This window comes from Anguilla anguilla, chromosome 11 (assembly GCF_013347855.1).
Source record: "Anguilla anguilla isolate fAngAng1 chromosome 11, fAngAng1.pri, whole genome shotgun sequence".
NCBI lineage: Eukaryota > Metazoa > Chordata > Actinopteri > Anguilliformes > Anguillidae > Anguilla > Anguilla anguilla.
In genome coordinates, this window is record NC_049211.1 from 33,775,456 (window position 1) to 33,788,793 (window position 13,338).

At 49.8% G+C, this 13,338-nt stretch overlaps 1 protein-coding gene across 1 annotated transcript in view; it reads left to right on the forward strand.

The window, feature by feature from the left end:
* Nucleotides 1–13,338, forward strand: part of plxna1a (plexin A1a) — a gene marked incomplete at its 5' end in the record, with an annotated part of 177,351 nt that overhangs the window by 66,342 nt on the left and 97,671 nt on the right. The window contains one exon of the mRNA XM_035382246.1: nucleotides 10,710–10,847. Coding sequence (XP_035238137.1) covers nucleotides 10,710–10,847 — 138 coding nt within the window. The remainder of the gene's footprint in view (nucleotides 1–10,709; nucleotides 10,848–13,338) is intronic.

The following is a 13,338-nucleotide window of genomic DNA, read 5'->3' on the forward strand; positions in this document are numbered from 1 at the left end:
ATGTGTGTGTGTGTGTGTGTGTGTGTGTGAAAGGATTTTATGTGCAGGAGCAGACAGTGGGGAACCCCTATACACAGCGTCTGTGTGACATATCACACATTGGTGCAGCTGAACATTTACTGACGGTGTGCGCACCGACACCGCTGCGCGTTACCGGGGGTTCCAGCCCACGCTTCCCTCAGCCGCACGGTACCAACACCTGCCGTCGCCTCGGTTACAGGACCCCCGCTTTCTGCCGCCGCGCGCGAGCGATGTAGAGCGCGCCGAGGATGCGGGGCAGAGCTACGCCGTCTGTGGTGGAGCGCTCCTTCAGCGGACACGTACCGGCCCGCCCGCGCACCGGGGAGAGGGACAGAGAGAGAGGGGGGGGGAGGCAGGAGGAGAGACACGGGGGCTGAAGGAATGGGTATTTAAGAGCTCCGTTTGGATTGAAATCCATAATGTTGACCGATGGCTTCAATTTGCCGGCCTGCGACCGCGAGTGGCGGACGAGGCGTGCCTGGCGCGCGGCGGTACGGATCGCGCCCTCTGCTGGACAGAACGAGCACTGCGCCCACCCCTCTGCTTTTTTTTAAACCCATCTACAGAAAGCCTTGCGTGACTAAAAATTCTACCTGCTCACTGGTTCCTTCATTATGATTTAATAATCTCATTCAGTGGTTATAACCCAGTGCTGATGCTAATAGTTGAAGGCAGGACTCTACAGCATTGCTTGCATGCATTATTTATTGTGAAGGCTCTGGAGATGCGTAGAATCCCGAGGTGTGGGGAAGTCCCTATGACCGCAGTGGGTGGAGCCAGGGGTGGGGTGGGTGCGGCCAGTAGTTGGGACAGGGAGGAACATGCTCCCTGACAAACGGGAGCCCTGTGCAAATACTCCTTGTTTTTGGCACTTTTGAGCCACAGGGAATCTGAGGAAGCATTTAAAGGAACTCGCTTATGTCATGCACCCCTGTGCTGCCATTCACTGATGCACACACACACACACACACACACACAGACAGACACACAGGCTCTCGCACACACACACACACACTCTCCTTAGCGCAGGGATCCTTCAGTACGGCTGGACTTGGTTCCCACAGTACACTGCACGTGGGGTCTGTCGCAGGTGGGGGTCAGAGTGGTACCCCTGGAGCTCCGCCTCCTTGCAGTATCGGGTTGTTTTATTGGTGAGTTCTGTGTATGGCCGTGAGGCGGGTCCACTGCAGCGCTCAGCAGCTGTTCTGGAGGTGCTCGCTCAGCTGGAAACAGACCCGTCTCCCCCAGGGAATTCTGGGAGAACGGTGTCTCCATACTCCTTACCCTACACATTTTCTACAGAGAAGATGATGAGCGTGCATATGTGTGTATGTGTGTGTCTGTGTGTGTGTGTGTGTGTGCATGTGTTTGTGTGCAACGTGCTGTCTTTCTGGACATTAGGAATCTTTTGTAAAAGAGTGATGCCAGTCCATTACTTGAGATGTTCGTACTTTATTGTGGTGCATTGAATTTGTTCTTCTTGGAAACAAGAGGCACTGATTCAGATGTGCGGATGTGTGGATGCGTGTGTGCCTGTGTGTGTGTGTGTGCATGCGCAAAAGAAATGAGTGTGAGAAGACAGAGAAAGAGAGAGAGCGTACAGTGTGTGTGTGTGTGTGTGTGCGTGTGCAAAAGAAATGAGTGTATATGTGAGAGAAAGAAAGAGAGCGTACAGTGTGTGTGTGTGTGTGTGTGTGTGTGTGTGTGAGAGAGAGGGTGTGTGTGTGTGTGTGAGAGAGAGAGAGAGGGTGTGTGTGTGTGTGTGTGTGTGTGTGTGTGTGTGCAGCAGGAGAGATGGAATGTAAAGGGTTAAGGTGTGTGGGGGGGAGGCGGTCGGGTGTTTTGTGAAGATAAGTCAGTCCGTCTTTGAAGTATCAGGGCCCAGCGTAAACCTTGCTCTCAGCGCCTCCGCCAGACGGCCAGAATTAATTACCTCCCTGAGCAGATAAGTACCAACAGCCACCAAAAAGCCACATCAGAGGGAGAGAGAGAGGGAGCGTGTGTGTGAGAGAGAGAGAGAGGGCGCGTGTGTGTGTGTGTGTGTGTGTGTGTGTGTGTGTGTGTGTAAAAGAGAGGGTGTGTGTCTGTGTGTAGGGGAGGGATTGTGTGTGTGTGAGTGAGAGAGAAGTATTTTTTAAATTAAAGTATTTTAGTATTTCACTGTACACATGTAGTTTGTATTGGTTTATGATGCTTTGGCAATATGTACATATGTATTTCCTGCCAATAAAGCAATTTGAATTTGAGAGAGAAGTAGCAACAGCCACCAATAAGCATGAGAGACAGAGAGGGAGACCAGTTTATTTCACATTCGGCTCATTCGCTCGCACGGTCTGTACATCTGTACGTTCTCGCTCGCCCTTTAGCCTGGTTGTTCAATCATTGATATTTGAAGTTTATTTTTTTACAGAATGTGTTCTCTATCTTGCTCTCTCCGTCTCCATCCATTCATTTTTATGTCACCACTGTTTACATTCATGCTCAACCAGGCTTAATTAACGTAGCATCTGAACGGTGCACACCATCTCACAATCTCTTCCTCTCTCCTTCTCTTCCCCCTTCTCTTTCTCTATAACATTCAAATGTGGTTTACTGGTATCACCACACAGTATTACAAACGCTATCATAATAAGAGTAATTATATTAATAATAGCAAAAAACAGTTTCACAGTGACAGTAACAATAGCGATTTTCATCCTTTGAGATCAGATTAATTAATGTTCCTGTGGTTATGACATGCCAGGACAAACTGGGGGAAAAAGAGCTACTGTGTGTCCCTCTCTCAGAAGATCAATGAAATATTTCCTCTCCTTTGTCCGATTGGAGAAGGTTGTTTTGATTTTTACATCCCAGTGTTCCAAATGTGAATTTATGCTTTGTTTTATGATGTTGTTTTTGCACTAATTAGTGATAGGTTAGCAGTCCTGGTCTGAAGTTGCTTTATGTTGGCTGTTACAGGGTTAGTTAGTTTCACAACCTGCTGACTGAATGGATTCTTTTTTTTAAGCTGAGCTCTTGGGTTTGAAGTGCCTTAAATTGCTAAGTGTCTTGGGGACTTGATTTAAGATGCACTAAATATTTTAGTGCTCTTTTTTGGACATAGATGACCAATTGAAATCTTCCTAATTCTTCCTGCATGCACTTGTTGATGCTTTTATTTATATATAGTATATTTCAGCAAATTTCTGTATGCAGGGTTTCTGTTGGGTACTTGTCCCATCCATTGTAGACGTGCTGGTTGAGTGGACCCCATATTGCACTTCCATATAGAGCAATTGCCACTTTTGGGACCAGGTTTTAATGGGTATGTCCATTTAATTTCATTTTCTTTTCATTACATAGAAAGCTCTAAAAGCTTTGTGTTTTAATTCATTCGCTGCAAGGACCAAAGTTCCCCGAGGTACTGATTTTCAGTCCAAGGTAATCATAATTTAACATGCATTCTAGGGTTGCGTTGCCTAGAGTGAAGAGGTGTCTGCTGTCTGAGATTTGCCTCTCTTTTTTTTTTTTTTTGGAGAGATTGTCATTTTTTAAATTATTTTAAATGAACTGCCAGGGCCCAGTTCTGACAGTTACGCTCTAGCAGTTCCAGGTGCTGCTGTAGCTCTACGCAGTGAGTGACAGCAGCGCCGGGTCATCTGCATCGAGCGCAGATTCAACTTCTTTGTCGTTTAGAGTGACGCCAGAGGCTTCGGATTGTTCCAGAAGCAGTACAAAGTCAAAAATATAAATGAATATGAATATTGAAATATTGAACTCAAACTGCAGCGCAAAAACTCCCTCTCTGGCTCCCTCCCGCCATGCGGCTGTTCTGTTAGTGTGGAGTAGGCGCCTGGGTCGGCCTCCTGCCAGCTCGCTGTCTCAAACTCCCTTAACCGCCAGCTTTGCCTGGCCGACTAAAGCCTCACGATGTGTCCGGGGCTGATGTAGGTCAGATAGCGCTGGCTGGCTGGCTGGCTGGTAATATCGATCGGCCATGTTAAAAGCAGCGGCTGGTTGGCGAAGGCTGCTCTTCAGCGTGTTTGCACCATCTCTCTCTCTCTCTCTCTCTCTCTCTCTCTGTCTCTCTCGCTCTGTCTCTCTCGCTCTGTCTCTCTCTCTCTAGCGAAGGATGAGTTGTAGTAGTTGGGTCTGAGGCACGTTAGAGAAGTTTGGCTGGATTGTTTTTAAATTTAGAAAAAGATGTTCCCGAAATTACTTTATATTTCTCAGCTTGGGTGACAAAGTGCAGCTCCCTTCTGTTTATGGCTAATAATTTCCTGTATTCTTTCTATTTCAGTAAATTTATTGCCAGGTTGAAAATTCTTGAGTAACTTATACTAAATCCTTAAAAATGATGTGTTTGAGATTTGTTCCAATTTTGAAATATTTATTTTCCTGAGATCTGGATCTTTTTCAGAAATTCATTATCTTTGACTTTTTCATATTTACTGTCAGGGCCCAGGTCTGAAGGTATTTCTCCAGCAGCACTAGGCCCTGCTGTAACCTCTGCACTGTGGACAACAGCAGAACCAGGTCATCTCCATAGTGTAGGAGTTTGCTTCTTCATCCTGTAGCTTGAGGCCAGGGACTGAAGCTTGTTCCTGCAAAGTATCAATTTGTTAATGTAACTGTTGAATAGTGTTGGTCTCAGGTTGCAGTCCTGTCTCAGGTAGGGCTCAGGTTGCACCCCTGGATGAAAAGATCTGTCCTTTTGTTGCCAATTGTTATGTCAAACTTACTGCCTATGTACATAGATTTAACAAAATTGTTAATTATACTCCTTACCCTGCTTCCTTAAAGCTTGTAGAATAAGCTATTGTTTCTCGCAAATGTTTGCTTTATTTTGGGTGACGTATTTTTCAATTAGGGCGGGCAGGGTGTAAATACGATCAGTTGTCATGTGATTTGGAAAGAATCCAATTAGGCTTTTCCTCGAGACGTTGTGTTCATTAAGGAAGTCAAAGAGACTTACAGAAAAAGTGCGTTTAAAGTGGTAAGCAAACATCGCTTGAGCTGGAGATTTGCAAAGTTGTAATCGTAGCAGCGCTGCCGTCAAGTTGCATGCCTCATGACCTACAGAATAAAGGGAGAGAATTTTTTTTTTTTTCGTTAACCCCCCCCCGCATCCCGACATTCTTCCAGCGCGGCATTTCCGAACGCGGCCTGGTTACCGGGGAACGCGGTCTGGTTACCGGGGAACACGGTCCGGTTACCGGGGAACACGGTCCGGTTACCGGGGAACACGGTCCGGTTACCGGGGAACTCGGCGAGCGTCTGTCAGAGCGCGTGGCCTCATCACGCTCCCTCGCCCGTTCGCTGCTACTGGGGAGAGAGAGGATGGAGCAGGAATGGGGAGAGGAAAAAAAAGGCGAATGAAATTCCTTTGGAGGAGCTCTTGGGATGAGGAGACAGATCAAATCACGCGTTAAGGAAAACCGCATCCTCTGAGCTGTCCCAACGAATGAGCGGCGCCACGGAAACCGAGCCGGGGGTGGGGAGGGAGGGGGGGCGGGGGGGGTGGAGAACTCCTGCTACATGCTTGGCTATTAACCTGGATCGTGGGCTGACCACCCACTCCCGATAACCTGCGCATTCATTTCATTCGCCGGTTTTCAGCGGGTTGTGGATACGGCTCAGAAAATCAGCGTTGGGCCCTCTGATTGGCCCGCTCTCAGTCCTAGCCCCTCCCCGCGGCGCTCTGGGCTAGGACATTTTGCTCTGTGTTTGTGTTGTGATTTTCCTCGACTCTGATCGGTTAAGCTCCGATGCCGGGGTCCTGAGGTTGTTGGCTGTTAAGAGAGTGTGTGAGAACCGAGCCAGGCTTAGCTGGCTCTTGTTATAGAGTGCAGTCGGTTCGATGATTCACTTCATTTCAATTTCAATATTTTCAGTTGGAATGTTCACCTTTTTGGCAGGGACACCCCCTGCATTCTGTGTTCTTTCCTCTTCTGTCTGTTCAGCCACTAGGCGGTTGAGGTACCTAAATAATTTCAGTGTGCAGTGGTCTGTATGTTGTGCCAATTAAGAACTTTTGCTTCGTGCTGGATTTTTTATTTGTATGTTTGTTTCATTTTTGGAAAAGCACAATTTGTATTTAGTTTAGTTTAGGTCCCTCTCTTTCCCTCCTCTCTCCCTCTCTCTCTCTCTCCCTCTCCCTCTCTCTCTCTCTCTCTTTCTCCCGTCTCAGCCCACAGTAGATGGATGACTGGTTGTGTCGGACCATAATGCATTTGCTGAGGGAGATTTCTGACTGTTATTGATCACAGAGCCTTTTGTTTGGGCTCAACTCATTGTTATTGCCTTTTAAATGCTTCTGTTGAAGTTAAGAGATGATAATAGCCAAAACAACGTGGGACGTGGGACTGTATCGAACAGCCGACTCCAGACCCCCCCCGCCCCCCCACCCCCCACCCACCATATTGATTCCAGTCCTGTGTTTTTGCTGTTAAAACATCAAAGGTGCTAAAGTGGGCTGGTAGTGTGGTGTAATTTAATTGGTTCTTGTCTAATCTGGAGAGTGCTTTGTTTGATTTAATTAGCCAAAGGGATTTACGTCTCCCACCCAAGAATCGATGGAGTTTCGGCGGTTTTGTCCAACAAGTCAGACCAACAAATCCTGGAATAACCCAAAAAATAATAATCTGGTCAGAAAATGGCTTTTCGTTTTGTCTTGACCAAAGAAAAAATAAAAATCCTCTTTGCACTTCAGACGATACCTCTTGCCAAACATGGTTTTTGATTGATGAACTTCTTTCACTGTACATGGGGGCCTATGCTCTTGGGCAGATTATTTTGTGCAACCCTGTCTACGTTCTCCACCCTTTAGTACGCTGTACTAATCTGGGCATTTGTGGTTTGCTACTCTTTTAGGCTTTTGACGGGTTGATGAACGGGAGGGCAGTGTCCAGTAGAGATAATTACCGGAGCTGGACGTTGCTGTTGTGACCGTAGAACGCTCTGTAGTTACCACCTTTCAAACAGCCCCCGGGGAAGAGCTCCACCAATCGCGAGGAGCTTGTTCTTTATTCCTGCACGTGTGTGCGGAGTGTGGAGTTTTTTTTTTTTTTGTTTTTTTTTAAAGCCCCACAGAGGTGCACCTCTGCCCAGCTGCTGACCTTGCTAACTCGATTACATCACAGGCAAGCTGAGAGGGCAGCTTTTGTGCTGCTGTGACACGGAAACTTAATTTGAGGGCTCGGAGACGGACTGCAGCTCCCCGACCCCCCCGACCCCCCCCCCCCAAGGCGCATGTGATGACCGTCGTGTGAACCCCTGGCCCCCCCATCGTCATCATCCTCATCCCATAGGGGTTGGGGCTGTCGTGGGAGTGTCTTAATTTACACTGCCTCCACCCATTTTTTTTGGGTTTTTTTTATGGTCTGTTGTCTGGCTGAAAGGCAGAAAGGGCAAGAGCAAGTGACTGTGCAGGGGGGTGGGAGTTGGGGGGGGGGGGGGGGGGGCGGGGGTCCTGAAAGCAGTGCTGATTGCCCTCCGTTGCCTGGCTTCTGTTCAGCACGGCCAGTTCTGGAGCATGAATCGCCATGTGATGCAGTGTGCCCCCCCCCCCCCATGTGAACAAATCAATCTGTTCATATGGGGGGGGGGGGGGGGGGGGGGGTGGTCTTCCCTGCCGAAGGGAGAAATAATGTCACAGAAAGCAACAAAAAAAAAAGAAAAAACCTTTTTTACAAAAGCAAACAAAAAAAGAATTCAAAAGTAGAGGGAGAATTGCACATTAGTTCTTTTTGTCCCTCACGCTCTCTGCTCAGCGTGCTGAGGCCGCCGCTTCCGCCGTTCCCGCCAGTTCCCGCCAGTTCCCGGGGAGAACAATGAGTCTGAGTCTACGGGGAGCGGAGCGGGGCGGCGTGACCCCACCGAAAGTGATGTGGCGAGGACAATGCCGGCCGCGGGAGCGCGTGCAGCACCGCCGCGTGCGCTCTCCTGCCCTCGCCGTGCGCTCCGTTGCCCCCGCCTCGCGCTCTCCTGCCCCCGCGCAGCACGATGCCCCCGCCGCGCAGTCCGCTCCCCGCTCCGCCCGGGCGCCGCCTCTTCCGTAAGGCCTGGCCGGGGGGAAACCGGGCTGCACTCGCTCCCGCAATTCCTCCTCTCTCTCTCTCTCTCTCTCTGCCGTCCTCGCTGTCTCTCTCTTTTTCTCTGTCTTTCGTGCTCTCTCTCACTCGCTCTCCCCCTCTCTCTCCCTTCCCCACCGTCTACTGCGTTCCATTCAGTTTGATTTTAATGCTTTGTTTGGCATTGAATATTTTACACATCACGTTGCCGACGCTGGCGTGCTTCTCAGATTCAGAACAATCATACTGTCGTGATCGTTTTTAAAGAACAACGAGAACAATCCCTGACCGTATCCCTGACGCGTTCTGAATTTCTGTTGAATTCAACTTCTTCTCGTATGATCCCTGTGTGGGGGGAAGGTCATGAAATGACACCTCGTTGGTGCAAATCGTAAAAACAGTGCCGGTCACAATAACAAAAATAAAAGAGTAAACCAGGACAGGTTTTTGTCTTTTTGGAATGTTTATTGTCTCTCGTTTTTCACGGTACCTCTGTGCATGCCCCCTCCCTCTCCCTCCCCCCTCCCCCCCCCATGTTCTGTGAAAAGTGGGCTAGCAGCCAGAGAGCCATTGTGTGAATAGCCTTTTAACAGATCACCTCTGTAATGTAGCTCTGAAGAGCACTGAAGGGCGATGTGTTCAGCTGCGGAGGAGGAAATTGACATGAACGCGTGCGTTTCTTCCTCGTGTGGATGATTTGGGGGGGGTCACAGCGGGGGAAGCTCCCTCCGCCCCTGCAGCGGGGTGATGGCGTGAGGGTTTCTCTTCATCAGGAGGAAGAGGAGGAGGGGATGTGCATTACCTGCGTTATCGATGTTCGCTAGGCAAAGTCCCTCTTTTCCTAAACCCTTCTGATGTCCTGTTCCCTGCCTCACCAACCCTTCCTCCCAGAATAAAGTAAAAAAAAAAGAGTAAAATAAATTATAAATAAAAGAAACAGCCATCTAACAACGAGCCCCCTGCACCCCACCTTCTGTGTAAATGGGGTCACATACTCCTGACACATTTCAACGCTAACACAGATGAACAATCGCTAAGAACTACACCGCGAGGAAAAGAGACTTCATTTCCCAGTGGCACTTGGGCCAATAAGGGTTTAAACGGGGTGAAAATCACAGACTCGGCGCGTGCTGTAATCGACGGGGTCTGCGGGGGTGCAGGTCGCCGCGGGAAACGCGTGGGGCCCCGCAGCCCCCCCCTGCCCCTTGCGTTAACCCCCGCCATAGGGGCCCGTCGGCTGCGCTTAGGCCCCCCTGTGACCCCGCTCTAATTGGTGGGGGTGCGGCGCGGCGCGGGGACCCCGGCCCGAAACGGCTCGCTCTCCGGGCTAACGAAACCCCGCGAGCGCTCTTTACCGCGATTAGGAGCAGCGGCGGGTGTCAGCGTTTCCTTTTGACCTACTTTTGTTACTCTTTAGCGTTCTTAGGTCACGTACAGAGAGCGAGCTACGCGTTTATGTTGGCAGTTAGCAGTCTGGAGGGGGGGAAAGACTCCACGGAAATGTAAAAAGATGAAATCAGAGCAGGGAAGTGAATTCATCTTTATATTACACTACAGTACATTACTTATTATGGATTGCATTGCACTATGTTACATTGCGTCAGGTTGCATTACCTTACATTACCTTTAGATGTTTAGCAGATGCTCTTATCCGGAGCGACACGAGTACATAAAAGTTTAGGCAATAAAAAAAAAATATTAAAGTTATAAGGGTCACAACTGAGCAGCTGTTAATACATCACTTACTTGGAAGTAATAAATACTTCAACCCACGGCGTGAAGTTAGGCCCCGTAGTTAGGTGCTCGAGGGAGACCGAGAATGTAGCGCCTCGAGTAGCAAACGTCAGCATTTGGTGTAGCGGAGGTGCAGTATAAACGGAGTGAAAACAGGTGTGTTTCCATCTGGAGCCAGAGACAAGGCAGTGGCTCTGCTGTCTGGGCTGTGGAGGGGGGGCAGTGGGAGGATGGCCCCTGTAAGGAGGGGGTCTGTAAGCGGACCACTGGATGTGCCGCAGAGTGCCCTGGTGGTTGTAGACTGCTCTGTCCCTGTCTTGTCCAGGCCTTTGCTGGCTGGGGTTACCCGTTTAGGTTAAATTGGGAGGTGCCGGTTCCTCCGCGGGCCAGTGCCCTGCTGGTGGCCTGTGTGAGTGCGAGCCCTGTCCAGATCTGGAGACGGGGGGAGATGATGGGGTAGGGAGGGTGGCTGCTATTTTGGGGAGAGTGACCGATCTGAGACTGAATGTATGAATGTATGTGAATGTACTGCATGTATGAATGTATAAACTTAAGTTTATAGTTCATACTATGGTATATTTATGCAGGCATTCACTGAAGGAATGTAATTACGGTTTATGAATTGTGCATTTAGCCGGGGCTCTTAGCCAAGGCGACTGAAAGGTGCATTTAATCTGGGTTTAAAACCTCCTGCCGTGCTACTTAAGCTCCGCTGCTTACCTTGGTGCATGCACTGGGGATTCAAACCTGCAACCTTACCCGCTATGCCCGAGTGTTTGACTGTGGTTGTTATGGTTATAGTTTGAGTTCCTCTGCCTGAAATGTGACCCGTCTGCTTTATTTCCTGTAAGGAGGAGGGTGACGGTAACCAGGGTAACCGGGCTTTGTCTCTGTCTGTTCCAGATCCTGGTGAACTCGGTCAGCCCCGCCCAGCCGCCTCTGCTGTACGAGAACATGGTGGTGAGCGAGGGCTCCAGCATCCTGAGAGACATGCTCTTCAGCCCCGACTACCATCACATCTACACCCTCACCGACAAACAGGTACGACATCCATCACATCTACACCCTCACCGACAAATAGGTATGACATCTATCACATCTACACCCTCACCGACAAACAGGTACGACATCCATCACATCTACACCCTCACCCACAAACAGGTATGACATCTATCACATCTACACCCTCACGACAAACAGGTACGACATCTATCACATCTACACCCTCACTGACAAATAGGTATGACATCAATCACATCTATAACCATCACAACAAACGGGTACGACACCCATCGCATCTACACCCTCACCTACAAACAGGTATGACATCCATCACATCAGCACCCTCACTGACAAACAGGTATGACATCCATCACATCTACACTCTCACTGACAAACAGGTATGACATCCATCATATATACAACCTCACCTACAAACAGTACGACATCCATCACATCTACACCCTCACTGACAAACAGGTATGACATCCATCATATATACACCCTCACCTACAAACAGGTATGACATCCATCACATCTACACCCTCACTGACAAACATGTAGGACATCCACCATAACAGTGGCTTTATCACTGTGACACAGTAATAGTGGCTTTATTACTGTGATAGTGACAGCACTCTTACAAACACACTGGTAACTCTCAGCATGTGTAGCTGTAATGCTTCTTAAGATCATTGCAGCTTAAACATAGAGCAAAGGAGCGTTACTTTAAGACAGAAAAATGCTATTGTTCACAATGAGCGCGAGGGTCAAGCCAAATAAAGCATTCGTGCCATGGTTTCACCCCTGTGTCATGAGCTGAGAATTCCAACCAGGACAAAGATTGGATATGAAAACTGGGATAAACGGCTAAATCTCTTAATGCTCGGAGGCCTTAATCCCAAGATTAGGGATAAAGAGAGAGAAAGTACTCAAATCCACCCTGACTTGAAGATTCCGCGGTTCTCCGTTTTACTCACTGACTGTTCGGTACAACAGGGGGGAACGGTTTGGGTGTTGGGGCTTGGAGCACACCATCACAGACCCCCCTGTCTTATTGTACACTCTGGCTGTAGAGTACTCAGATACCCCATTGGTTCCCACGCGCAAACGTCCGGTTGCCTCCTCTCCAGCGAGATGGAGTGCATTGATTTTGTGCGAAGGCCTTTTAGTAATCTCCATGGTTACTGATGAGAGACGACCTTGGCGACCGTGCTCCCTGGGGACTTATTTTGGGTATCGGTCAGGGTTGCTCGGTGGGAATGGGGGGGGGGGGGGTGTAGACCTGGCCAAGAAAAGGCCCCGCCCACTTTATTCAGCCTTGGCGGCCACCAGCAGAGTCAGGCTTGTTTGTACGCCCTACGGCCTCCTGGCAATAATGTGCTATTGACCCTGGGGTAGGGGGGGGGCATGGGGGGTGTCTATAGCACTTGCCTGTAAAGCAACCGCCCCCCTCACCCCCCACCCCACACCCTGAAGTTGTCTCTGCAGGTCTCATGAATAGCAAGCAGAAAAGGACACTCACTGCAACCCCCCCCCCCTTAACTGCTGCTCCGCCCCCACCCTTCTACATCCTTGTCTCTCCCACTCTCTGTGCCCAGGTTCTTTTTGTGGGTCCCAATCAGCTCTCACTGGGTGGCCCCCTCTTGCCCCCCCCCCCCTCCTCCATTGTACATTCATAGAGCCTTTTTCACTCTCCTGTCACTTGAATGAGCCCTGCCTCTCTCTCCTCTCATTCCCTCACCCCCTCCCCCCCCCCCTTCGCCCCCAGCCTCTGTTCCTCTTTTTTTTTTGGAAAGGTGTAAATAGTTATCAGGAGAGGTGGGGGCAAAGTTCACACTGGCGGATTTATTGGGGGTGGGAGTGGAGATTGAGATTGAGTGTGAATGCCATTTTTAATGATCCTTGGTTCAGATTCTCTTCACCAACCACCCCCTCCCCCCTCTCCCCCCCTTTTCTTCTCGTCTCCTCTGGCGGCCCTGCATCCCCCCCCCACCCCCCCCCCCCCCCATCCCGCCTCTGGAGGACGAGAGACAAGGCGAGCGTGTTAAGGTGTCGGCAGACATGTCCACCGGAGCGTTGCCCGGGATGTTTCCTGGCTGAATCCGGCAGAAATTCCGCCTCCCTGCTGCTAAATCATTTTTAGCTGCGATGGGGCGGGGGGTGGGGGGGGTAGAGGTGGGGGGGGGGGGGGGTTGGTGGACGTTGAGGGCGGGCGGAGCAAAGAGAGGAGAGAGACCGAAATGGCCGCGTGATTTATTATTGTTTTGGGTTCCCGCTATTCGTCATAATCATTATCAAATAACAAATGTGACACGGGTTTGAGATGCATGCAGCACACAGACCTATGAGACGTATTACTGTAGATATAATGCTGTCTGCGGCCGCTCACACACACATGCGCACACGCAAGCATGCACCGGCGTGTGCACACACACACACACACACAGGCTCGCGCACACACTCATACTCACAGACACATCCACACACACACACACACTAACACACGCGCATGCACATACACACGCAGGCT